The sequence below is a fragment of the Falco punctatus genome (genome assembly GCF_963210335.1).
Source record: "Falco punctatus genome assembly, chromosome: 1".
Lineage (NCBI taxonomy): Eukaryota > Metazoa > Chordata > Aves > Falconiformes > Falconidae > Falco > Falco punctatus.
The window spans coordinates 39226268-39253759 of NC_137580.1; the positions used below are offsets into that span (position 1 = coordinate 39226268).

At 48.2% G+C, this 27492-nt stretch overlaps 1 protein-coding gene across 3 annotated transcripts in view; it reads right to left on the reverse strand.

The window, feature by feature from the left end:
• Nucleotides 1–27492, reverse strand: part of SFXN5 (sideroflexin 5) — a 134537-nt gene that overhangs the window by 25000 nt on the left and 82045 nt on the right. For 2 of the 3 annotated variants that reach the window (XM_080379600.1, XM_080379599.1), the window contains one exon: nt 29–6002. The exons of the other annotated variant lie outside the window; for it this stretch is intronic. In XM_080379600.1, coding sequence (XP_080235726.1) covers nt 5925–6002 — 78 coding nt within the window. In that variant the 3' untranslated portion in view covers nt 29–5924. Of the gene's footprint in view, nt 1–28; nt 6003–27492 lie in introns of those variants that run through there. 3 annotated transcript variants of the gene reach the window in all.

Below are 27492 nucleotides of genomic sequence, written 5' to 3' on the forward strand. Positions count from 1 at the left end.
CGCAGGGAGGCTGAGCCACACCGCCACCTCTTCAAACTTTTTTATTCCAGACAGGTCTGAGCGTTACACAGAGTGTCGTGGTCAGTAACTCTACTGAGAAGGTTAAAAAGAGACGGTGCACAGGGCAGGTGCCCGAGGGCGGCCGAGCGAGGGACACTGGCCGCTGGAAGACATGCGGGTGCTGGCAGGCGACCCCCTCGCCACGTCCCCAGGGACTTGCCATTGGCGCGGTTATAAGGTGCATTCGGACTGGGTGCCGGAGGGTGATGGCGTGAGGAGGGGCGGCTGAGGGTGCTGGGTGCAGAATAAGCCATAGAAAAGGGGAAAAAAAGCCAAAAGTGGACGTTGCCTAAAGCGACCCCTGGAGATACCCAGGGCTGGGGGGCATCTTCACCACCAGGACCACTTCAAGCCTCCACACCTGACACTGGGAACGCCCTCAGAGCCAGGCCAGCTTCTCAGGTGGGCTTCTTTGTAGCCTAAAAAACTTTGCTCAAAGGCTCTCAGGGTCCCACCGCAACATGTCAGCAGCCCCTGTGTTCCCCCGTGTAGCTGAAGGGCATCCCAGGCTCCGGATCTCCATCACAGCCCTTTGAGAGGAGCCAATCGAAGTGGAGGGGACACCTACATCTCTCATCTATGTGGCATTGGTACAACCCTGAGATCTACCAGTGTCGCTTGTCCCAGGGCAGCAGGGTCCAGCATCTGGTGGCTCATCCTGCATCCCAACGATGCGCAGCGCTGGGATGGGCAGCAAACAGGGTGACCTGCTGCCTGTCCTGCCAGGAGCTGGGCATCTGCCCGCGCCCAGCCACACACAGGGATGTGGAGCAGAAAAATAAGCAATAAGCAAAAACGGAAGGAGCTGAGCTGTGCCCAAGCTGAAAGGTGAGTCTGGGATGTGGGTGACACAACCCCCAGGTTGTCCCCTGCTTGTCCCCCGGCCGGCTCAGGGAGCAGCCAACAGACACATCTTCCAGGAGAGACTCCAAACTTCTCGCTGGCACCTTTTGCTGCAACCTGGTCCTCATTATTTCTTAATTAACATATCCAAGAAATCAATTAACTGCGACATTTCTAATTAAATACTACAGGAGATGATCATCTCATTATTATTATCTGCCGAGGTGAACAACTTGATATGTGTGGTGGGTTTTTTGCTCTCCGTTTCTTCCACTTCCCCAATTATAGGAAATAAGAAATGCAAATGGTTGGGTTGTTCTTGCAAACCGAAGGCTCCTTTTTGTACATTAGGAAAGTCTAAGAGATTAATTAGTTATTAAGTGAATGTGCATAATGTTATCATTAGCTGTTGTGTGTAGTCTTTTCTGGCACAACTTGCTGTCCTAATAAACAGAACTAATGTGCTGCCGCTCTCCCAGCTCCATGCTTTTCATTTCTGACATAGGAAGAGTTGAACGTGATATTTAGGTGCTCACTGGCGGTCCCACCACGAATGGCAGCAACTGTGCCCAGCCAGTGCTGGAACCGCTGCACGAGGGAGCCCAACCATGAGCCCCCTGCTAGCAAAATGGTCTTTTAAGATCCATAAGGGTCAGGTCGGTGTCTGCTGAGCCATTCTGCTGCTTTTCAATAAAAATGCATCTTGACACCCACTTGCGTTGGGATGGTGGTGGCTCCAAAGCTGAACTGCATCAGGCAGCTTCAGTGTCCCAGCATGGGGACACCGTGGTCTCGTGGTGCCCAAGAGTTTGGGACCATGGGGCCACCAAAATGTGCTCTTCATGCATGCACCTTGTCCCACTCACCACCAAGCCAGGGGACAGCGAGGGGAAGGGCAGCAAGAGATGGGTCTGCACCATCCTGACTGTACAGAGGCAGAGGATGCATGTGGTTTTGGGAGATGCGCGGTCAAGTCCTCAGGTCCCCAACTTCATGGGTATCACTGATTGCAAGTGCCAACTCGCAAGGCAAGACCTGCAGATGCTCCCAGAAGAGGTGAGAAAAGGGAACTGAACCCCATGCGGTGGTGGCTCTCCCTTCCCAGCTCCAAGCAGGAGCATCTTCCCAGCGCTTTGGGTATGGGGCACAACATTCTGAGTTGCATTTGAACAAAATCTGAGAGCAAATGCTGTTGCCAGCCTGCCAGAGGCTGTGATGGGCTGCCTGCTCCGGCTCTTAGACATAAACACCAGAAAACGCCTGACTCAGGACCCTGGGATGTATTTATTTCTCAGCACAAACTCTGCCGAGTTGACTGAGACCCATTTTCATGACACATACAGTGAAACAAGTTTGACGGGGTTTGTACGGGAAGATGATAAATCCAGACTCATTTAGACTGTTTGATTGTCATTTGTTCGACTGTGCAGCTGCTTTTGAGCCGAGCCATAATCTCGCAGCGCAGTTCCTCTGACATCCCTCAAGCTGGTCCTCACCCCCTCAAGCAGGATCAGGCCCTCGTGAGTCACAGGAGCCGTGTGGCTTAATAAGCCCTAAATCTATCCTCCTCCAAACTAGTGCAGTCCTTATTGAGCATCACTGGATTAACACGATGAGCACCCCCTGCCAATTAACAGCTGGCGCAGCTGGAACTCTGCAGGTGATGTGTGTGTAGGGAAAACCCCCATACTCGCTCCCCATCATAGAGAAAATTCGGAACTGGCTCCTTCCCGAGGCAGAACTTGCTCAATCCATGCTTTTCCTTGGGTGTCTCCTAAAGAACCATAGCAGGCAAAACCCCGACCCCTTTCCCCCATTGCAAATTCCTCGCTCCATCTGTGGGCCCTGCAGGTAGCTGGAGCTCACAGCCACCAAAACCTTTGACTGGTGATCACGATGCAAAACCAAATCAGGGTCTCCCTCCCTTCTCCACCTCTCTGAAACCTCACAGCAAAGTGCAGTCTCCATCGCTTCTCCCTCCCCACTCCCCCACCCCCAAAAATCAGAGCCTGGGATGAACAAGCTTGCAGCAGAATGGTTCAGGCAGCAACAAAACCCACTGGGGAAGGGGAAATGATCCACCCAGACAGGCACCAGAGCCAGGAGGCTTCTCCCTGTCAACACAAGAGGCTGTTTCTGTCTCAGCCTCGCATTTCCATTCAGGAGGAGGAAGAATGCAAGTTGTGCCTCTGTGCAACACGATGCGGCTTGGCTTCTAACTTCTGCAGGCTCAGCGGAGCCGTAAATTGAAGTCTGAGACTCAGAGTAGCTCTCTCCCTGCTGCACACACATGTGGATGTGTGTGCAAGGGGTACCTGTACCCTCAGCACCTGACAGTGGTCCTCGCCTCCTCCCACCCCCTGCAGCAATGGAAAGGGCCCTTTCCAGGCACACAGTTCATCACAGCTGACTCTCCAAAGACTCACCACTGTGGTTCCCATCAGCAGGCTGCTGTTTGGGGATTGCCAGCATCCCCGCCCTGCTTCCTGGGGCTGGAAGGCTGCCCCCCTCTTTCAATGCTGCGGGGAGTGAGTTACTCCCAGGGCAAAATATGGGGCCTGATTCTGCACTGTGCTGCCCGTGGGACAGATGCCCATGAAAATGTCCATAGGACAGACGCCACCTCCCTGCAGCCTCTCCAAATCCCACCTGGAGCAGATGGGGTGGCTTTGTTTCCTCCAGAGCATACATTCATCTCATCTAGTGCATTAGAAGAACTCTACTGGGTGAAATCCAGCTGTCCCTTACCCTGGTGTAAATCCAGAATAGCTCCATGAGTGTAACTGGACCCACTCTGCATTTCCACCAGTGTCGGTGACCAGGAGCTGGCCCATCAACAGTAGCTGTGGAGAGCCCAGAGCTGGCCTCTCCTCCCCTGCACACTGGCATGTAAATCCGCAAAATTTATTTGTTTTGTGCAATTATTTCTGATTTACACCAGTGTGGAGACAGAATCAGTCTTCCTGAGCTGGCCTGACCGTTGCGTAACTCCAGTTCCTACAGGTCTGACTCCAGTAGGGAGTGCGAGCAGTCAGCGGTGGAGGAGCACACGGCAGGGCTCAGGCCTCCCAATTTCAAGCATTGCAATAAATCTTTCAAATACATTCTGTGTCAGTGGCAATTTGGTTTCCCTCGCTCCCCCCACCCTCCCCAACCCCCCCAACAAACTGGCATCTGAAGGATGATAGCCTGTGCGTTTATCACCACCGCAGCTCCATCCCTACAATGATCCCAGAGGCAGAGCTCACTATTGGCGTGGTCTTCTGCTGGTGACTATGTTAAAAATCCACATTGACTTCTCTGGCCCTCAGGGAGTCACCTGGGGTTTACTCTCGGGTACAAAATACCAGAAAGCCAAATTATGGCCCCAAACCCATGCAAGGGCAGGATTCAGTGCAGTGCTGGGGGGACGTGCCCCGCCTCACTTTAAACACCCCAAAGTGGAGCAGTTGAAGAGACAGCCAGGCAGCCAGCTATCTCCAGAGGGCACTTCACCCCTCTGAGGTTGCAGTCTCATGAAGCCATCAGCTTGGCACGGCTGCCAGGTGAAGCTGTCCTGCCAACTGGTTTCTGCTTTGTGATCCTCCTCTGCACTGCAGCAAGGCTTTGGGCAACGTTGGCTTTGCTGGCTGAAAGCACTGGCAAAAACAGACAAGAGAAGAAGAGGAAGATGAAGATGAAGAAAGGAGAAGGAGGAGGAGGAGGAGAGAAGAGAAGAGAAGAGAAGAGAAGAGAAGAGAAGAGAAGAGAAGAGAAGAGAAGAGAAGAGAAGAGAAGAGAAGAGAAGAGAAGAGAAGAGAAGAGAAGAGAAAAGAGAAGAGAAGAGAAGAGAAGAGAAGAGAAGAGAAGAGAAAAGAGAAGAGAAGAGAAGAGAAGAGAAGAGAAGAGAAGAGAAGAGAAGAGAGAAGAGAAGAGAAGAGAAGAGAAGAGAAGAGAAGAGAAGAGAAGAGAAGAGAAGAGAAGAGAAGAGAAGAGAAGAGAAGAGAAGAGAAGAGAAGAGAAGAGAAGAGAAGAGAAGAGAAGAGAAGAGTTCCAGTTGGAAGGGACCTACAATGATCATCTAGTCCAACTGCCTGACCGCTGCAGGGCTGATCGAAAGTTAAGCATATTCTGTCCTTGGACAACTAGGTTAGTAAAGCATGGCTTAGCCAATCAGCTGAGATTAACAACCTTACTTTTAGAGGGTCTGTGTTAGGTGGGACAAACTCCATCCTTCCCGTCTGTGCAAAGAAGAGCGGATCGATCATATATTTTATTGTACAATCCCTTCCTACTCAACATGTGGGCATGTTGGCTTTCCAGTATCCTGAAACCCGGGCCCTTGTGGATATGCCCAGCGGTAAGCTCCTGTGGCACTAAGCTTTGCAAGTGCAGTGAATAACAGGATGCCACCAGGACCATCTGCAGAAGAAGGAGGGAGGGAAGAAGGGCACACAGGCTATGTCCTTCACCGTGCTAATGGAGCACTGCACATTGAACCATGGAAGGCTACTTTTGCGCATGATCACTGGGGCAGGATTGGCATGAAATCAATACAGGACACTTATCAAACACCTTATCAAGCGCTTCACATTCATGCACCCGTTGATCTCTATGGAATTACTTTTGTGCAGCATCAGTGTGGAGATTTAATTTGCATCAAAAATAAAATTTGCTTGGTGAAGCCTGCTTTCATGTAGTTAGGTATAACCACGTAAACACACCATTAAACATCCCTCCATGCAGCGCTATTAAGTTCTGAGATTCCTCTTTAGCTAGTTCTCTAAAGTGTTTCAATGTGATTTTTTTGTTGCTGCTCCTGTTGCTAATTTAAAATTTTTAATATTAATCTATTTGACTGGTGTGAGGTGTCAGTTCTCTGCAAGTGTTAATTTACTCCCAGTTCGCCAGGAGCAGTAATACGTTACTATCGCTGAGCTCTATTATTTGTTTTATCTTGATGTTTTCTTTTTCCCAGTCGGGATCTTAAGTTTCCCCCTTTCCCTCCCCAAATCTTCTGGGCTGAGATGGTCCACTTCCACTTACAATCCTTTATTGTAGACTACAGTCTTACTGGTAGTGGCCATTGCGATTTCTGGCTCCAGCCGAGATGTCTCAATCTGTGAAATCAAAGAGGAGGCAAGATCAGAGATCAGAATCGGTACTGTGGTGTTGTGCTGCAGCAGGAGTTCAATCGATCAATAAATTAATATGTAAATACTACAATGTCAATCATGCCTATTCCATGTCATTTTAATGTGCTTTACTCTGCTCAAATCTCCAAACAACTCCATTTGAATTGACTTATATTCCATGAAATGATGCACGCTCACTGCCTTGCAGTGTTCAATGAATTATAGAGTGTCTCTAAGAATCAAACGGATCCCACCCATCGTTTTCCAGGAGACATCCCTTCCTTTTCCCACAGCCGAGGTCCCCTTGCATGGTGCTAGAAGGAATCCAGTCCCCAAAGCTGCAGTTTGCACCCATAGGGACCAGGTGAAGCTGAGGGCTGCCTGGTGACATGAGGGGACAGCAAACCCTCACTCGGATCCTGGACCATGGCTCTGTATCCTCCAACAGGGATAGATCACAGCTAAAATCCACCTGCCCCTTTCTCTGTCTCCATAAAATCTCCAGCTCTTTCCTAATTTTTTCCTTCCGCTGGCTTCACATGAAGCTCTACCCCTTGCTCTCAAATCACTCCGAACCTTTGCATCCCTGGGAGGGATCCATGGCACTCCTGGATCCAACACCAAGCAAAGATCCCGCTCCCAACTGGGATGGGGCACCTTGCAAGACCAGACTTTTAGAAATCCTATACATTGAATTGATGCTGTTGCTGACACAATGCTAGGAACCCACGTTAAAATCGAAATGCTTTTGAAAATGTTTAACCTAGTTAGACAAATTAGCAAAAATTTGTGCAAAACAATTTAGGTATTTAAAATATTCAATGTTTTTAAAAACTGGAAAAACTGTTCTTAGCTTTCAGCTGCAAAAACCCAACAAAATATAACATCAAAGCAATCTTAACATGAGGTGCAACATAACCCTTCAGCAAAGCTGTTAAACAGCTACTGAAGCATCATGGGAAATAGCACTTCATTTATTCAAATGCACATATGTCAGGTTTTTGCACCATATGTCATTCCAAGCTATTTACAGTAATAATTAAATCTTAATCAACGTTTAACCTCTGTAAAATGTTTGAAGGGATCTAATCACCCTTCAGACTGCACTAATGAAGGAGAAATATATAAACATAAAAAGAAAATGATGCATAGATAGCACACCAGAAAGAACAGTAATTGCAAAATTGTATTTCTTTTAAATATAATCAGCAAATTATGTAAAGTAAGCCAACGAGTATTTTAAGTGAAGACATCTTGGGTGTCAGAGGTGTGATCAGCTAATTTTGTACTGCTATCCATAACAGATGTAGCATATTTTCTTTTAGTGCCATTATTAGCAACTTCACCATTTCTTTCTGTGCTGAAACACAAAGTGAAGCATTGTGCCGGGGAGAGTACCCAGCAAAGGTGCAGGAGAGGCGATTCTCACGTACACCACCGGCACTGACGGGATCCATTTTGAGGGAGGATTAACTCCGATCTGCCTGGCTCTGACGCAGCTTTTCTTCCTATTGTTTTCTTATTTTTCTGCCAGAGACAGAAAGAAAAGCTCTGAGGCATTGGGGCTGGGTGGTTTCACCCACTGGTATGAAAATATCAAGAGGAGAATGCTTTAAAATGACCTGGATTGGGGTGTCCAACCCTGACCGTCCATGCTGGTGTCAGTAGGGCTTGGGGATGTGGGGCAGCTCAGCCAGAAAAAACACAACCTACTAGTGGGAAGTCTCCATAGAAAGCTAACGGAGAGCCATCAGGTCCCTCCCTCTCCAGTGGAGGCTGGAGAGGTGGGAGGTCCAAGGAAAGTCACATCTGCCACGGTGGACCCCAGAGGAGTGGTCTGAAAGCAAGACCTGTGGGAAACCACTGAGGCCTCAGAGGGGTTGAGTCTGGAAGAGAGAAGTTCAAGGGAGGCATGGTGGTATTGGTGTGTGCAAGAGGCTATGGCACAGAAGAAAGGAGTAATGTTTTGTTCACACTCTCTTGGGACACAATTCAAAAAGCATCGAGTAAGATCCAAGCTGAACAGCAGGAAGAGTATCCTAGTGGGAAGGAGCAAAGTATTGCAACCACATGCTTGGGGAAGGTGCGGTGTCTCTGTGGTGGGAAGTTTTCAGCACAAATTAGATCAAACTCATCAAGAAAAGTTTAAGCAGAACTGAGCTTGTCTTGGTGGAAGGAGACAGATGAGGTAACTGCTTGTAGGTCCTTTCAGCTCCCTTCCCACGGGTTCAGGAGGGAAACGGCCTCCTTTCCCTGCACGGCTGAGCTCTTCATTCATGGCAAGGCTGTACACAAGGCTGTTAGACAGGATGGCTTTAGGAGGGACGGGACTGAGGTGTGATAGTTCAGAGACAGATTATGATGTCTGAGCAGAAGGACAAGGGGATGAATGTCTAACGCAAGATGGACACATGGTCAGGGACTCCTCTGAAGATCGTGAAAGAAGATGCAACCGGTCACAGGCATTGGTTTGGAGTTGGGTATTACTGAACCCACTTAAGCCCCTTTCTGAAGCCTGGGAAGATGTGAAATAAATTTGCTGGGGGTGACTGGCTGAACTGGAGCAATCCTGTGGATCTTTTTCTGGTTGGCTGTAAAAAAACCTGCTCTAGAGCTTCAGCTATGGGTGCACCTGCACCAAGGAGGCAGATACAGGAGGGATGTACTCCACAGCAGCACTGGCAAAGCCATTCAGAAATGCGTCAGGAGTAACTTACTCCTCTCCCTGGGAAATCAAATGCAGAGGGACAGGGAGAAGCATCCGGGTGGTGGGCTACGGGTATCAAGACAACATTAAGACACAACCTTATTGTGTACCAGTTCAGTATTTGAATCCCTCAAGGGTTTTTGTTGGAAAGTATAATTTCACCTATTTTGGTGTAAACTGCTATTCCAGCTGTCCAGCAACCTGGACCTGCTCAGCCAGCCTTCCACTGGACATGGCATTGTGAAATGGACCTGGAGACCAACAGAGTTTCCTGTCAAGTTCCTTGTCTCAGCTTCAAAGAAGACCCCCAGCAGGGTCCACCTTTGTCACGGCCATGCTGGGAACCCCTCTAACAGGGAACTACTGCCATGGAGGGTGCTCTGGGGAACAGGTTCTGCCCTGTTTGGACTAACACCGACAGGACATGCCCCACCTACACGGGGTGATTTTGTCCTTTCAAACCGAGTGCCCACCATAGGACTGGGTTTGAGTTGTGTCCATCCTCTTCCTCCCAATGAGGCACATCTACCTGTGCTGGGGCGAAGGATGGATCCCCTTCCAGCCTCTGGGATGACAGCACTGAGGTGCCTACCAGAAAAGGGCCTTCCTTCAACTCAACAACGAATCCAGGAGAAGTCCAGGAGGGAAACAAGCTCACAACAGCAGTGAGGGAACCACAGTGTAAAAGCACCACTCCCACAGAGTGCTACAAGGGGCTTTTTGGGGGAAACCCCCATACTTTCAGGCTGATGGTTGCATGAGCATCAGTGCAGCATTGACTGCTCATATCCTGACACACCAGCATGGGTGACACTGTAACTAGGCAGCAGGAGAAGGGGGAATTGCTTCACCCACCCTGTGAGGCTACTGGAAGCTTTGCTACAGATGCAGGGAAGTCCTCGCTGGGGACATGGCCATGGTGCACCTCCAAACCCATCCAGAAATGTGGCTGGTGCTAGCCACAGCCCATTGCAACACCTGGGAGTTGATGCAGCCCAAGGATGTTCCTCTTCCCTCTAGCAGATAGCCACGTGCATGAAGAAAAAAGGGAAAAAACTCCAGAAATGGTGTCCCCTGACCTTATTCAAGCAACTGTTTATAAACCAGTATCACCCAGGTAATGCAGTCAGGATGACAGTGCTGGCTTTTTAGTGGTGCTCCTGACCCGGTGAAATCTATCCTTCCCAGGGAACAAAGCCGCTGTAAAGAGAATCGCCTCTCACGGTGCCCACCACACGCCAGCTCTCTTCCCCCCATCTCTGCCTTGCAGTGGAAGCCTCTCTCCTCTCATCAGCACAGACAAGGCTAATTGGGGTGATAAAGAACTGGCTCTGAGTGCTGGCGTGGGCTGGAGGAACAAATGGTGCGGTGGTCACAGCTGGTGCTGCGGAGACGGAGAGGGAGAGGGTGTGAGGCAGGCTCCCGGCGCCCAAAGTTTCGTCAGCCCATGCTGGATGCGGGGCGGTGAGGTGGGGGGTTGTGTGTGTTTTGCATTCGCTGCTGACACGGGTGTAGCGTACATGCGCGGCCGGTGAAGCAGAAGCAGGCAGAAAGCAGATGCTTTTTGTTTGGGGTTGATACTCATTTCTATCCCAGCTCGGGAAAAGGTGTAGAAAGGAATGTGCTCCGAAGAGTGCAGGGAGAGAGATAGGTCTAGGCTTGCTGCCAGGGATCCTGTAATGATATGGAAGGCAGCTAGGGGAGACAGGAGCAGATGGATTTGGCATACAGCTCATCACTCAGCCAAAAAAAAGGAGGGGGGAGAGAGAAGAAGGAAGAAAGCAGCCAATTTTGGTAGGGGGAGGGTCATGCGGACTGATGGATGCTGCACTGGGAGGTGGGGGAAGGGAGGATCAGGCTGGTCACCACATCTTCTGCTGGTGCCTTGGCCATGCCAATGAGGAGATTTGGTGGTGGGTGGCCCCAGTTCAGAGCTCGGGAGGGCCCTCCTGGCCCTTCCAGCAGCCCTCTGCCATCTCCTCCTGGGCCATTAGACAACAGGGCAGCAGCCAAGAGCAGTGCCAAGCTAACAGAGCCCTAGTGAAGCTCCGTGAGGTGTAACAAGGACTGTGGTTAATGAATGGCACCGCAGAACTGCAGAACTGTTTAGGTTGGAAAAGACCTTTAAGATCAGCCAGTCCAACCGTTAACCCAGCACTACCAAGGCCACCACTGAACCATGTCCCCAAGCACCACAGCCACATGGTTTTTGAACACCCCCAGGGATGATGACACCCCTGTCCCCACGCAGCCTGTGCCAGCGCCTGCCAGCCCTTTCGGTGCAGAATGTTCCCTCGCACCCAATCTCACCCTCCCCTGGCGCAACGTGAGGCCGTTTGCTCTCGTCCTGTCGCTGGTTCCTGGGGAGCAGAGACCGACCCCCCTGGCTACAGCCTCCTGCCAGGCCGTTGCAGAGCCACCGGGTCCCCCCCAGCCCCCTTCTCTCCAGGCTGACCCCCCCGCCCCCCCAGGCTGGTGCCCCAGCCCCTGCCCCAGCCCCTGCCCGGCTCTGGACACGCTCCAGCCCCTCAGTGTCTGTCTGGCCGTGAGGGGCCCAACGCTGAGCCCAGGCCCCGCGGGGCGGCCCCACCGGTGCCCAGGGCAGGGGGACGGGCGCTGCCCCGGCCCTGCCGGCCACACCGTTTCGGACACCAGCCGGGACGCCGCTGGCCTCCTGGGCCACCTGGGCACGCTGGGGGCTCATGCCCAGCCGCTGCCGCCCAGCCCCCCCGGGCCCTGTCCCGCCGGGCAGTTCCCAGCCCCCTGCCCCCAGCCCGCAGCTGCCGGGGGCTGGTGTGACCCAGGGGCAGGGCCCGGCACTCAGCCCTGGGGACCCCCACCCCACCGGCCCCGGCCCCTCGGCCCGGCCTGCCCGGAGCCCCCCGCAGAGCCCCCCGCCCCCGGCACAGCCACGCTCCCCCCGGCTCGGTGCCCCCTGCGACTGACTGAGGCCGCTCCGTCCCCTCGGCCGGGCCGTCGGTGAAGACGTTGAACAGCCCCGGCCCCGGCGCTGAGCCCTGGGGACCCCCGTGTGCCCGGTGCCAGCGGGATGGGACTCCGTTCCCCACCGCGCTGTGGGCTCGGCCAGCAGCCAGCCCCTAGCCCAGCACAGAGCTCACCCGCCCCAGCCACGCGCAGCCGCTGTCTCCAGGAGATGCCGTGGAAGACGGTGCCGGAGGCTTCACTAAGGCCCAGGCAGACACCGGCCACAGCCTTTCCCTGTCCACTGAGAGGGTCACCCTGTCACAGGAGGAGATCAAGTTTGTCAAGCAGGACTTGCCTTTCATCAACCCACGCTGCCTGGCCTGATCCCCTGGTTGTCCTGCATGTGCCGTGTGATGGCACTCAGGATGATCTGCTCCATAACCTTCTCCAGCAGCACATAATCATTTTGTGATCCTTATGCCCAAGACAGCCTCCAACAATGAAGCACTGTGAAGGACCAGCAGCTGCTGCTTCCATGGTGGTGGGTTCTGTGCACAGCTAGATGGAGAGGTGGAGGACATCCAGCACTGCTAACAGCTCTGCTCTGTCCTCAGTGAAAAAAGATCATGTTTTGCCCAGGATAGATGAGCTACTGCTCATCAGCCATGCCATGGCCACCAGGCAACTCTGATTGTAGCTTGGCGCAACCGTGGTGTGAAAGCACCTCTGTACAGGTCCATTGAGGCTTCGTTTCACCTGCAACTCATGGTCACCTAATGCAACTCTGCCGAGAAGCAGAACCTCTTTAAATTTGGTTTAACATGCTTACTTGGGGTCAAACCCCAACTTGACTGGGTTTTCAATGGTTTTGTTCCCACGGTAAGACTGCCTAACGTTCTCCTTTCAGATGTTTTTTTCTTCTTTTAATTGACAGTAGCTGAAAGCACGCTGATGGGGCCACAATCACAATTCTAAACTCATGCTTCAGTTTTATAAGGCTTTCCGAAATTGGAAAATGCATGCTGAATGATTTAAACACAGCAAGATTTTTTTCTCCTCTGTTCAGATAAACTCTTTCCAAAGCTTTTCCCAGACATCAACAATTCAAGTGCTCTCCATGGATCCACTCACTAAGGAATGAGATGAGGAAATCAGTGTTTGCTAAGGAGTGTCTCTTGGAAATGCTATGGACCTATGACCAACTGAAGGTGACCTGACAAGTGAGAGGAGCTAGGAAATGCCCCATCTCACCCCAAACCTTTTTGATTAAATCACAGAAAATGTTTTTCAAAAGATATTCAGCCTCTGGTTAAGGAGTCCAAGCAACAGGGGAGCTACAAGACCTCTCAGTACCCTGCTTCAAAGAGCATCAGCCATCCCCATGGCTTGTGTTTTTCTAAATTCAGAATTACAGCTTTGCATTTATCTATTTGCTGCACTATGGAGCTCTCTCCTGCCAGAAATTTTCTTCCCATGAAAGTATTCAAAGATAATTTAACCATCTTTGTTAAAATTTACAGATAAAACTCATGCTCCTGCTCTGCAAGGCACATTATTGTTTGAAATACTGGTGTTAAAGCTCTTTTCTGACCACTTCCCAGTTTTTCTACATAGTTAAAAACCCCTATGTACCCCCAAAACTGAACACACTGGTTGAGAGATGATCTCATGGGTAATGTACATGGTAACAAATAACTTCATAAATAATTGATATTCAGCTTGCTGGCCAAATCACAAAGCTGGGGGAAAATGAATTCGTGATAAATGCGGATTTTGTTAGGTTTTCCTTCAAATTACTATTAAAAATTGAACTTAAGAGTTGGCTGGTACAGTTCTCTTCATTCTTCGTTTCTCTCAAGTCTTTCAGATGCCCCAGTTTTAAAGAAACATTCCATTTTCATAAGAAAAAGCATCGTACCTAGTCAAAATGCTTTTCTCAAAACCATGTAAACAAGTTGTTTTGACTCCATTTCCACCCCTCATACTGGCTAAGGTGTTAACAAAGCATAACCAGAGCCTGGGAAGCCACCACTGCCACTCGTAACCCATCAGCTGGGTGTCCTTCCACCCATCACTGTCACAACTGGACCAAATCCAGCCCCACCTGGGATGTAAGAGCCCCATGGCTTGGTGGGAGCCTGCTCACAGGTTTGACACCATCCACCTTCCCAAAGAAGTGCTGACTACTTTGGGGTCGGTGCGGGGAGGGAGGGCTGGACCCCCTGAAACGCAGGGATCAAAGAGCTGTGTGCCAGCTGGTGCAGAGGCACCGGGCGCTTGCGGGTGAGGGGTTAGAGCCTCCTTTCTCGCCATCCCTGCTTTGATCCTCTCCTTTTGTCTGACACACCAAGGTATTCAACTGCACCGGGGGAATGACATTCCCTAAGAGCTTGTGATTTCCCCCTGCAAGGAGCAGGGCAGACGTGCTTTTCCAGCCGGGGCTGTGCCGAGGAAGCAGCTGTGCTGGTGGGGCAGAGCCTGTGCATGCTGCGAGCAGAGCGTTGCAAGGGCTGTGCATCTGCACGACACGTCCACACAACCTGGGGTGTGCAGCGGTGTGGTCCAGGGCAAGGACCACCAGAAGATGTTCTGGGAAGGTAGTGGCTTTGGAAGGAGAAGACACTGAGGGCTGGGAGCTGCTGCACAAGCAAACAGATTAAACCTCTCTGGTGCTCTGGACCTATCTATTTAGGAAAAAGATTAAAATGTCACGTACTCCTGCAGGAAGACAACCACTACCACTAGTGCCTGGCTTACACTTCTCATGAAATCATGGCACAGCCTCACTCAGTGATCAGAGCCTGCAACTGTGGATACAACTAAACCCCTGATGCAACACGCCAGGAGAGCAGACACACTCATGGAGTAAGAGGTTCCTCTCTTACAAGTCTAGAAGCAAAGCAAAGCCAGTAGCAGATCAGGACAGCTGAGGAATAAGCAGATAAGAACAAGCTCAGGAGTGCATTTGATTTATACTACCCTTTCACTGCCATATAAGTGGATTCACGTGTAATTCAGCATACAAGTAAAGTAAGGAACTATCAGGCAGTCCAGGTAATTGGCAAAGTTTCTTATTTGACTACAAATCTGGAACTACTGCCATGTGTTTAGCAGGTGGGTAACCTGCTAAATCCCAGCAATGTAGTAATTTCGTGGGGGATTTCGCATAAATGGCTCTGAATTCAGAGCCCTGTTTCCAAACAGTAAGGTTTTAGGGATATATCATTTCTCTGCAGAGAGTGAACCAAGCATACGCTGAAGTGCAAGAGAGAAATGTGTTGCCTCTGACAGGACCTGCAGTCAGCATATTTATACCCAAGGTGTATCTCAGTGCTGCTGTCTAACCTCCAGCTGGACATACCTAGAACTGGCATTAAAAAGGACCACTACTTGAAATTAATTTTATCTCCATTTGCTCTCTCCTTGAAACAATAAAAAAGAGGAAAGCTGGAATATTTGGCTGTTCTGGCTCTTGAAGTTTATCCATTTCAGATTTTTCTGGTTTTTGCCATGGATGCTCTGACCACCAGCATCCATCTCCAGCTGCCTGTAGGACAGGGCAGAAAACATATTCTTCCCAGACCAGGCTGGAAAGGGTCTGAACACGGCATCACGCTATGACATCTGTTAGATATAAAGTATATCAGTGACGCTGTTAGTGCCACAAGCTATTCACACTCTATCACATCTGCTGACACCTCTGCACCGTCCCCTGAAAACGTCACTGCTTTTAGCAAAGCACGAAATGCAGAGTGTCAGCAGCACCTTGGGTGCCATCAGGTTTTTGTATCGAGACAAGCAGGAATACTCCTCGTGCTCAACAGATGTTTAGATAGAGATGTGCAATTGCTTTTGCAACAGCTACAAGGCTTAAGATGTTACTTCCCTCACCTTAAATGGGAACAATTGACTCTGTCCTAAAGCAGAGCAGAATGGCTTGCCGGATTTATGGGTCAGTTATGGGATAGCAACTTCACCACTTCATGGGTGGCCTTGGCAGTGCTGGGTTAATGGTTGGACTCGATGATCTTAAAGGTCTTTCCCAACTTCAACAATCCTATGATCAAGGCTGGAATTTTTTAACTTCAGCTTCAGGAGTTATTAGCATATCATAGCTTCTCTGAAGAAAAATAATACCTGTATCAAAACCCCCCACCATTTTAATCAGATGCAAAGAAAGAAAACATGGCATTTTAGGCTACTGCCCAACCAAGCTGGAGCAGAGTGCCACTATGAGCTCCCCTCGCCCAGCGGCATGTTTGTTTCCAGTGCTCTAGAAATGACTGATGATAACAGTGTCAGCAGGTGGGATAATAATATATGACAGCAGGCACCTAAGGCTGCAAGGGAGCTTCATCTGTTTGGCGTGTCCCTGCCTGTCCCGTAACAGAGCAGGCCAGCAGCCGTGTTCCACTCCTGTGCTCCAGCTCCCATGTTCATTCACTGCCCCAAACCAGTCCTGCAGTAATATACCAGCTCTAACCTTCCAGTTCCCCATGGAACCCTTCTAGTGTATCAAGATCATCTACGATGAACAGATATGGTGAGATGAATGAGAGCCACTCTTAGGGGCTGGGTTTGGTTAGAACTGGGCTTGCACAGCTCTCAGACCTTCTCAAGTCTTCCAGTTTTATAAATAGATTGAAAGGTCAACCCCCAGCATGACAGCATCTCCACATCATTGCAAAATTGTGGGTTTGAGTCTTCTGGAAGAGAAAAGGGTTGACCACAGCATCAGAAACCTCAAGTATTTTAAAAAAAAACAAACACCAAAAAATACATAGAGGCTCTGAAACCATAAGGTTTCTAAGTAGCAAGATAAAAAAAAAGTTATTTCTGTCTGTCTTCCAAAGGAAGGGGATGTTCCCAGCTCTCTCTGGAAATCCAGGAAGGTGAAGGGCTTTCCTTTCTTTCACACATTCACTGCTACCCAGGAGGTGCCGGTCCATGGCCCCAGTGAGCAAGGCACTTCGTTCCGCAACACTTCACAAGGAACCAGGGGGTAAGACACAAGTGACACAAACTCACCACCCATACAGAAAAATGTAGAAGCTCAGGCATGAGACTGAACGAAGAATCAAAGTGAAGTTGTGATGGAGAGAAGCCAAGACCATGGCATGATGTGTCTTTCAAGAAGGGAAGAACCACACGGAAGGCCTTTGCAGGATCTAAGGTGCCTTTTCTCCTTTACTCCAGAGAAGGTCTGCTCATGTGTAGGACATAAGCGCTCATGGGGTAAACTCTTAGTTTGCCACATTAAATAAATTTTTAGAGGAGCTTCAGAAAGGTGGATGTCTTCAGCTGGTATCACAGCAGAAGCATGTGTGTTCTGACCTCAGGTCACCTAGCCTCATGAGGTAAAGGCCCTTCTTCAGCAGAGAATATTCTTCCAAAACTGTTTGTGCAGGGCATTCAGTCTATAGTGTGTGGGCAAAAACCCTCCTGCCTGGCCTCAAGGAAGAAGCCTCACATTACATGACATAGACTTTTTGGGGGATCATTCAAGCCAACTGATGGGTAAAAAAGTCATCAGCCCGCTTAAAATATCACCTCGAGAACCCCCAGAATCACAGAGTTTAGCTAGGGTCGCTGCTCCTTGCTGGAATGAAAAGCATTTTCAAAGAGACTTAAGAGTTGTCTCTCCTCTTTTGAAAGAAAAAAAATAATCCTGCTTTTGAATGCAGGCATTATGAATGTGGCAAGTTTCCCTTTTGACAAAAATGAGCTATTAGGTCCATTCTAGTACAAACCCTCAAGCAGCTCTGTTGAGGAAAAGAGCATTTGTTGCTATTTGGTGAGAACATCAAACCCTGTGATTCTCCTGCTATTAAGAAGGACAGCATGATGAGTGTTGCAGGATTTAGGGATATATCCTTCTTGCTTTAAAGAAGCTAAGCAAGTTCCTCAGGATCCCAACCTCCACCACATTTCCTTCTCTTAAGGACCAGCAGCCCCACTAGAAATAGGCTGCTAGATCCAAATGGTTTAAAAAGCAATTACAGATAATTATATGTACCTGTGCTTGGGAAATGTGATTAATAAGGCATTCTTTGAGTAAAGCAAGCATGCTTCCAGCAGGCAAGTCTGGAAAACCAGCTGCCTTCCTTTGCTTGTATCCTGTATGTCTCCCTCAGAGTAGTCTGAGGTATGGTTGCTCCAGCTGAACTAAAACAACCATCTCCAAACATGCTGAAAAGGACATATCCAACCCTGTGCACCATGAGAGGGGTAAGCTGGGGAAGATGCAAGGATGAACCTGGTTGAACCAAATAAAGAGGCTGTTGGTGACCAAGAAAGAGGACTGAGTTTTCAAGGTGGGCTGGAAGAAAGAAAGGAAATAGCAAGAGGAAACCAGCAAAACCAAGAAGCACAGAAGGACTGCACAGGGCAAGAGGAGATGGGCAGCCACCTCTGCAGGCTCCCTGGCAAGCAGGGCAGGAATCCTTCGGGAAGTGCTTTGGGAGGAGCTGCTCTGTTTATAGTAGGAGCTGCTGAAAGGTGTCCTGAAGAAAGACAGCAATTAACAGGCCTGGAAAAAAATGGCTTCTTTCCACAAAGTGCCTTTTAAGTATGTTTTTCAAGCCACTTTAAGGGTTAATGTTTAGCTGTTTATCCGGAGTTGTCGGATGTCAGCTCTTTCTTTTGACTCCTAATGGCTTATAGCCATCAGGAGGTGAAGACTCCTCAAAAGAGATGGTGTCAGGAATGTTTTTTTATGCCCACTAGCACCCACACACCTGCAGGAGCCTGTGCTTGCAGGATAGATAGTTTACATACTTGAACCTGTATCCCAGGGACAGAGATATAAACATGAAACCAGATCCTGTCTGCTGACACTGCTGCTGAAGCCCCTGGGCAGTACAAAGGGGTCCTTTCTCCCACACCCACCTTGAATGACCACAAATAACAGTTCAGTTCAAGCTGTCACTTCCCAGCAAGAACAAGCTCTGCTGGTCCAGATTGCTATTTTAGGGACAGATCCTGTAAAGTTTTCAGCACCTTTGACTCCTGCAAACGCTGGTTGTGAAACAAAGGACCACTCTCATGAGCAGACTTCAAAAACCAGCTCAGTCACAAATCAAAGCCTCTCAGACAGGGAACGTGAGAACAAAGACAGAGGCTCCAAATCAATCAGAGCACTGCTCACTCATGACCTTCCCCAGACTAGAGATGTCACTGAGACTAATAATTACACCATGAGGTGCAAACAGGCTGAGCAGTTGTAAACCTAACCACCCCCATGTTTCCTAGAGTCTTGCAAAGCGTGATGGTGGAGCTAATGCCCCTGAAGACCAGATCCTTCCTCTTCCTCTTCCTCTTGGAAAGAATCACAGAAGCTTTTATGTTGGAAAAGACCTTGGAGATCATCATCAAAGAAGGACATTTGCTCTCAGAAGAAATGACTGAGACCTCCCAACCACAGTTCACTGTGGAGCAAGCAGGCACATGAAATGCTTTGATTCTGAGAAAGACATGGCGGGGTGGGTGGGGAACACAGAAAGGGGAGATGTCCTGATCCAGAAGTGTTCTTTGCTTTGTGGAACGCGTTCCTTGTCTCCTGATCATGCCTCAGGTAAGTGACCCCACAGCAAAAGGAGTATCAGTTGTGACAGGACACGAATCACAAAGGCACTGAAATGAAGCATACCATGAGTTTGGGAAATGGGAGGTGTCCCTACGACAAGGCAGACACTGCTTCTATGAGATTACCACCCATGGGTTTGCATCTGGAACAGTTGCTGTATCCAGCTGGAAGAGGGTGGAAGGAAATTACTGTGCTACAACATCTTCCCTATCCTCCTGCTACAGTCCCAGCAAAAGAGCTTAAAAGAGCATCACATGGTAGTGATGAGGCGTTACAACACAATAATGAGAATGTGGGTGTGTTCATGACTTGGGGGGAACAGGAGTGTCACAGTGATGTAGATTTCTGGTTTGTTTGGATTTTAGAAGCTCTCTGCAGAAACATCGAACACTGAATTGAAGCCCTTCCTGAAGCAGGAGGGAGCTTATGGATATTGGTTCAACAACTCAGGCTAAAGCACCACTGGAGGAGGAAGAGAGGACTACTAAGCCTGAAATGTCCCTAAAACGTGTTTAGGAACAACTCCACCTGGGAGATGTGCTCGAGAAGGGGGTTTAGAGCATGTGAGCCTGCCTATGTCCTTGCCTTGAATGTGCATGCCTGAGCTCCCCCAAAAGCTCTGCTACCACTTTGACCTGGAAGTTTATAGAATGGAGGATGGCCTGACCTTGCAAGCTCTAAAGCAAATAAATACAGCAAAAGCTCCGGGCTTCTTTCTGTCTGTGTCACACTGGAGACGATGGCAGGGAGAGAGAAACTTAAGGTGGAAGCAGGAACTGGGGCAGATCTCTGCAGCCAAGAACAAGTCATAGTCTCATAGAATAGCATCATAGAGAGGAGAGGGGAGGGGTTTGGGCTGGAAGAGACCTTAAAGATCATCTAGTTCCAACAACCCTGCCATAAGCAGGGACACCTTCCACTAGATAGGTTGCTGCTGACAGAAGAACCTGTGTAGGAGGCCTGTGATGGGTTGGGAACAGCCCATGGGCATCTACGGGACACAGGAATAACATCAACAATAACTGTGATAGTAAATGGTAACAGCTCATTGCCATCCTCTGGAGAGACCCCTCCAGCTCCCCACGTGTCTCTCTGCAAGCCTGGGCATGTCCACAAACCCAGGTAAACCATCTCAGGCCACCTAAATACTTGGAGTAATGCACAGACTCCCCCGTGCTAGCAGGCTCCTGGGCAGCAGCTTTCCTGCGTAACACAATTAGAAGGAAGCTACAAGTTGTTGAAGGAATTGAGGGAATCTGCAGCACAGGAAACAAGCTACTGTGATTTTTATTTTTTTTCCTGGTTGCTTTGACAGGAAAGGTGTTCTGCAGATGCCAGGCTGCTGAGGTGGGTGAGGGCGGGAGGAACGGTGGAGGTGTAAAGGGAAAGCCAAAAGGTAGGGCCAAGGGGGAAGCAGGGTGTGAAGTCTGGCTCCTTGGGAAACACACCAGGTCTGCAAACCCTTCCCTGACAGCTGGCACAGGTGAAGGAAAACCTAGGGAAGGGAGCTAGGGACTGAGAAGGGGGGGCTAAGCCAGGAACACACTGTCTTCTCTTCTCCTTGATGCTCACAACCAGACAGGGCTGGTGAGAGCAGGGAAGGGAGACGTCAGAGAAGCAAATGGTAAAAGCACTCCTGTCTTAAACCACAGGAGACTGAAAACTTTCCAAAAAATTGGCTGTTTAGCCCAGAGCTGGGTTCAAGTTCATGGCTCGCCCCTTAGCGAGCAGCTTCAGGCCAACCTTCCCTGTTCAGCAGGCTGCAGTTAACTGCACAGTCACCTTGGGATGTACAGGTGAGGACCCCTGTTGTGCTGCATGACTAAGGTCTCATCTCTCTGCATGAGCTACCGAGACAGCAGAATTGAGTACTGGAGACTGGTTCCATGGTGCTTTGAGCTGCTCTGGTGACCTCATGAAGATTTGTGGCCAGGGTTGTGATTTGACTTGGAGCAGGGAAGGATTTGTCACAAAAAATTCTGGTGACAAACACTGCGGTCTCCAGACTTCAGGTCCATGCCCAGGCTGGCAGCAAGGGTAGGGTCCTCCGGAAGTATGGGAGGACAGATGTGCCCTTTGCTTTGTGTGCAACGGTCTCAGACACTTAAAGCAAAAGCTAAAGGATCTTTGCTTTTCCACTGCTTAGCTGAGGCACAGTCCTGTCATGGTGCAGGAAGACATGACTGTTCTGCAACGCAAGGTTAAGACTGTGGTCCTCTGATGTCAAAACTCAGCTCAGATAAGCCCTGTAAACCATAAATCAAATTAACCTAGAGATACTTGCAATGTATTTTTATTCCTCAATTATTTTTTTTTAGTCTCAATTTTTTATTCCTCAATAAAAATTGCAAGTATTCCTCAATACTTGCAATGGGACAGGCAGGGCTACAGCTGTGTGAGACAACATGAACCAGAATCCAGTCTCAGGCTCAGGGACAAGTGGTGCGGCACAGTTTGCACCCATATGCCTAAACTCTTCCCTCGGAGAGGGAGGCTTTATTCAGTGGGAGCAGTCCCTGACACTGCTACCCCTCAGCATGAACTGGGAAGCCCAAACTGATGCAGAGAGGATGCAGACACTTAACCAGGCTAGGCACCGTGGGCCAGTGACCCAGGTGTGCTCAACCTCTGTACTAAGCATAAACATAGTTTACGACTTCCTTAGGCTATTCTTTCTTAGGAAAGATGAGCTAGCAGCTTACATTTGAGTTTTGTGCAATTATGTCCAGCCTTTGTGTGCAGTCATGGCAGTATCATTCTGCTGTTCCCCAAATGACACCTCATCTTCCACCACTTTACCCTTCCAGGTGCAGGGCTATGCTCTGGAAGGGGTAACTCATTCGCCTTCCAACTTCTGACAGCAATGAGTCCATCCTTACCAAAGAGCACCAGACAATAACCTTGTTAAGCATCACCTTTCATCTGAAGGCCAGAACAGGGCTCAACACACTTCCAAATACCACAGGTTTTCTCTCCAGCTCTACCTGAACCACATCAGTACTCAACTACTCAGTATCACCTAAATGCTGGGGGCTTCTGGTCAAGTAAAATGTTTCATGGATGTTAAAGATTTCACACAGATCACCTCTCCATTTTAACTTCATGTGGAAAATAAAGATACTCTTGCCTACGTCAAGTTACTTTGCCAGAAGAGAAACTGGATCAGTACACAGGCAAGGAACCTCAGATGAACCCCTTAATGCTTCACAAGTCAACGACGGAGCATCACCTGCGTGTCAGTATGAAACCAAGCCTTGACGACACAGCTTGAGTCTTCTGCAGTCTTTGGGAGACACATGCCACTGAGCTTCCATGCTCCTGCCAGTCCTTCAGGACCTTGTGCCACTTCTTTCCTAAGAGCAGTTCCTTTCAAGACCAACTCCACCCCAAGGGTAGACTTTGGCCAGCACACTCAGATTACCACTCTCAGAAAACCATTCCTCAGACCCAGGAGCAAAGAAAATACCACAGAACTTCTCACTTCTCAAACATTTTTCCCCATGGCAGCTGGCAAATCCTTTCCTTTGCTTCTCATCCAAGTTGGACAAAATTACTGCAGAGAATCCCTCCTGCTCCCCTCCCCCTGTGCAATGTAATCCCAAGGGAGAAATGGTTTCATGGGGACCCCCTGCTGTCTTGCATCTGATTTCCCTCCTAAGTATGGTATAGGGAAGCGTCTCGAGGGCTATGGCTGTGACCTCCATACAGCTCTTTTGTCAAGTGCCATTTCATTAAAAAATCAGCCTTTTAACTGTGGACACATTTCAACCTCACCAAATCTGCTAATTATTGACAGTTGGTGAAGAGGAGATTTCACTTGTTCCTCCTGTTAAACTGCATCTAATTAGTAATTACTGGTTCACTGTCATCTTTACTGCAATAATCCCACTGCACATTGGCTCATTAACCTTTTGCTTTTCTAAAGCAGCCTGCCAACAAGATGAAGGCTAAAACAGATTGGAAAACAATAGCTCAGCCTTGGATTTTAGGCTGTTTATTCCCCTTGTCCTGGAGATCCAAAAGAAAGATTATTTTTAAAAAAAGGCTTTCAGCTGAAATCAGCCTAATTCCGGAAGATGGCTTGTTTTGCCCTAACCAGCAACCAAGGCCCTTTAAACTTAACCTGCGGTGAGGGCATATGTATTATAACTAGTGGAATGCTTTCTCTGCCATCAGCTTTTGCTTCAGCTCCATTTCTCACCTGGGTTTATCCTTCTTTATCAGCACAATCCAGCATGTTGGGTGTGGGATGAGGCCAGTTTCGGTGGGTTTGCAGCACCCTGAAGTTCAACAGCATCCTCTTGGATACTGAAAAATGAATGATTTGGATGAGCAGGGACCAAAGGGTGGAAAATCGGTGGAGCAACCCCATGGTTATTTCTTTTGCTGCTACACTGAATTTCATTTGCACAAGTCCCATTTTCAGTTTGGAACTGTCACAGCTGTTTCTATTGGCAGTGCATAGCTGAGTAGGAGTTGTCAGTGGGGATGCTGTAGGATAGGCAGTTAGAAAAGAGATTCCCCGGGGGGCATGGGAGGCAGTTGGAGGTTGTGGGCTAAATGCATTAACTAGATGTTTCTCCTAAACTTAACAGCAGTGAATTACTTAATGCATATTGATGCATTTAGATACTGGAGTTAACGCTATATTGGGATGTAAAGTGTATTTCCCAGCATCTTAGGCGTGCTTCGTCACAAGGACCCGTGTCTTTATGGCTGACACTAGGGTTTTATTTTTATAAGGTGATCTTCAAAACCATAACATCTAGAAACAAGCTGTAATTCTGGAGCACCGTTGCAGACATCAAAGTGGATTCCATCTGTACAAAATCAAGAAAGGTATAAGGCCTTTGCTAGACTAAACACTGACCCAAGAGAAGATTGGGATGCATCATCCTTTCCAGCACATGAAGGCTGTTCAGCTCCAGAATTTTCATTTCCCTGATGTTGGTGTTTCTGTATGCAACCAGAGCTGAATCCTGATTTCTCTTACTTTATGTTAAAACAGGTGTAACTCTGAAGCAGCGATAGCTGATGTGATAAGGTGGCTGCGTTTATCTAGCACTTTGATTAAATCTACTGGAAGGCTTCAATTCTGCTTGAAAACTAATTGTAAGTTTGAGCCCCTTTAGAAGAGTGGATCAAAGGCGACCAGTCAAGCTCCCATGCTAAAACAAGCACTTAATAACACATCAGCTTCTATGTTTGCTCTCTGACTAAAGAAAAAGGACTGTGAATGTGTGATTAAGGGCAGAATTTGGCTCATTTACAATTTCTGAAAGGGTTGCTGCTCAGACCATAATCATATTTTTGGAACAGAACGCGCCTATTACATCTTGTTGTTAATAATTTATTCCCTGGGTAGTGCTCATTAAAACAGCATCATCTTACTGATGTTATGTTCATAGCTGCTTCACCTACTGCAGTTCTGAGAAAAAGCAAATACACACATGCATACATAATACACATGCATATACAGAGAGAGGTCAATGTTCAAACACTCAAAAGTCTATTAACTTAGTTATCTGACAAGTTCGTGGACCAGTGATGAGTGATCAAGAAAGTCACGTGTTCTGAAAAGTGCTCTTTGCAAGAAAACTCAGATTTGCCACCCAAGGCTGTGAAGAAATGGCTCTGGAAAGATTGTTTCAGATAAGTCACTTGCTCTGCTCACTTGAACATCCCCACAGCCACCACCAATGAGATTCTGCAGAATGGGAGGAAAGCCCTTTACACACACACTCACACACACTTAAAATGAACACAAACATAACTAGAAGACTGATCAGCCCAGGCTGCTATGGAGAATCTGATCCCTTAGCATTAACAGATGTGAGAGCCAGCTGTGCACACGGAGCTAACTCCAGTTGAGCAGAGCTGAGATCCCAGTAGGTAATGAGCTATACCACCAGTTGTAATGGTTTCTTTTCATTGACATGAAGTGTGGGCAGAGAGCACGTCATTCTGTTTGATCTACTAATCAGCACTGATTCATGTTTACACTGCAGATAACATTTAATCTGCTTTTAGAAGGTCATTTTCAAGTGATGCTGTATGGTTTCAGTATTGCCCGATGCCTGCAATTTGAATATCCTTTGAAGGAAGCCAGACCTTAATTTTCCTTGTGAGCTAGAATTCATTCAGCTGTTAGCATCAGCACAATTTTTCACGCTGTAATATCAGATACTATACATTATAAATTATCTGCCACCCATAAAGCTAAAATATAAAGGGCAAATAGACATTGTGAGCTTCATTTTTAGATATACTAAGGCAATGAATAATTATTTTTGTAGAGCCCCAAGTGATGCTTGCCTCAGAATGCCTGAATGCCTCAGATTCTGGTACCAAAACTTTAGTTCCCACTGACCTTAGACACTATTTCAGAGAAGCCCATGCTAAGCGATGCCTACAGAAAAAACTGGAAAGGTATGAAATACTAAATTTCAAAACAGTTTTAGGGCGAGTTTCCTGTCTATGTTGAAAGAATGGTTTGGTTTGGCCAATACTATTAAATGTGTGCGGCATCAGTAGGAAGGGAGAAGATACACGATGCCTACTGCGTAAGGTTTGAGATGACACAAAGTCTGGGAAAGTGGTAAGTAATTAAGAGTCCAAGCCACTGACACAGAGACCTCTGGATCACATGGCCATCTGTAGAAAAGAAGTCAATGTGTGTCTGTCGTGGTTTGGTCACACAGTATTACCTCTGGGCACAAAGAGTGTGCGTACCGATGGCATGGGGCACCGTTTTGGGGGAACAATGGCAAGGTCACCTTTGGGGTGAATGAGGTTGGTGGTACCTCCTGTGGTCTTGCTTCCCTGATTATCTAGAGAGGAGACCTCCCAGGAAAGGCCATGGCTACCTTCTGGTGGGTGAAGCTCCTTTCCCTGGAAATCAGAGCAGAAGGAATGCTCGCTCCATGACCAAGTCTCCTACCAACAGGAACTTTGGATATACTCCGGGCATCTACCTTGAACAGATGTGAGACCTGGAAATGCTCCTCAGCCTTTCATAACCAAAACCTCTGAGCAGAACTTGGGATCACAGCAAAAAACTGATGGACAGGGAGCGAAGGTTGAGCTCATGCCAAAATGACTAACATGCTCTGTGGATGTATGAATTCAAGTAGAAGCAGGCAAATCACACTGCTCCTGCAACTTGTACTTGTGCAACTTCTTACTGGAATACTGTGTCTGGTTCTTATGGAAGTGCTCCAAAAAGGATGTTGACTAATTAGAAAAAGTTTAAGGAAGAGCCATATGAATCATTAAAGCTTCACAAAACACGTCTTTTAGCAAAAGACTCCAAGATTGAGATATATTCCGTTTCTTAAAAAGAAGATTAAGGGGACAGTTTTGTCTCAGCCTGTAAACAGATAGAAGGACAACAGGAAATTTGTAACATGTTTTTCAGTCTAGCAGACAAGTGTACAGCAAGATTCCCTGGCTAGAAGTTGTGGATAAACCCATCCAGACCGAAAAAAATTAACTAACCAGTAGAGACCATGATACCAATTTCTGATTGACTGTTCCAGTTGACACAAAAAGAACTCCAGCAAAGTCCTTTGATCTGTTTAATAGAGGTTTTATCACTTCATAATAGCAAACCTCCCTGAAAATGTACAAATTTACAATCTGCAAATCTATAAGCTCCAAACACCGAATGGTCCAAATTAATGACTTACAAATAAATACACCTTAGCTATTTGTTCAACTAACATAGGTGCGAGTGATTTCATTAGTCATTCTGCCTGTTTCCTTGGCTAGTTTTCCTCCGTTCATCCCCAGGCTGTGTCTGCCCAGAGCCAGGCTAGAAGATGAAAAGGCAGAAATCCTTCAAAGAAGCTCTTGGGAAGTATATCCACATCAAACATATATCCCAGGCCCTTTTTTTAATGGACAAAGACTTGTTTTTGCTATGTTAAGACGAAGGAAACACCATTGTCATGGGAGAGGGTGACCTGAACCATGCTCTCCCTGGCGCAGCTCAGCTGTCACTAAGCTCACGTCCCCGGACAAGAAAGGATGAACCCAGCCGGAGTCTCAGAGCAGAAGTCATCAGTCAGAAACACCAACATCTCTTGAATTGTGATCTGACCAGACCTGACCTGGGTATCACTGAAGAGGGACAGGATACCCCCCTGTGCTAGCTGAGATGCTCCTCTGACTGGCGATGAAGGAGGCAGAACATTATCCTCATACTTTTTTTTTTTAAAAAAGCCTTATTCCAACCTAGTTGTCCACCTGATTCCTGG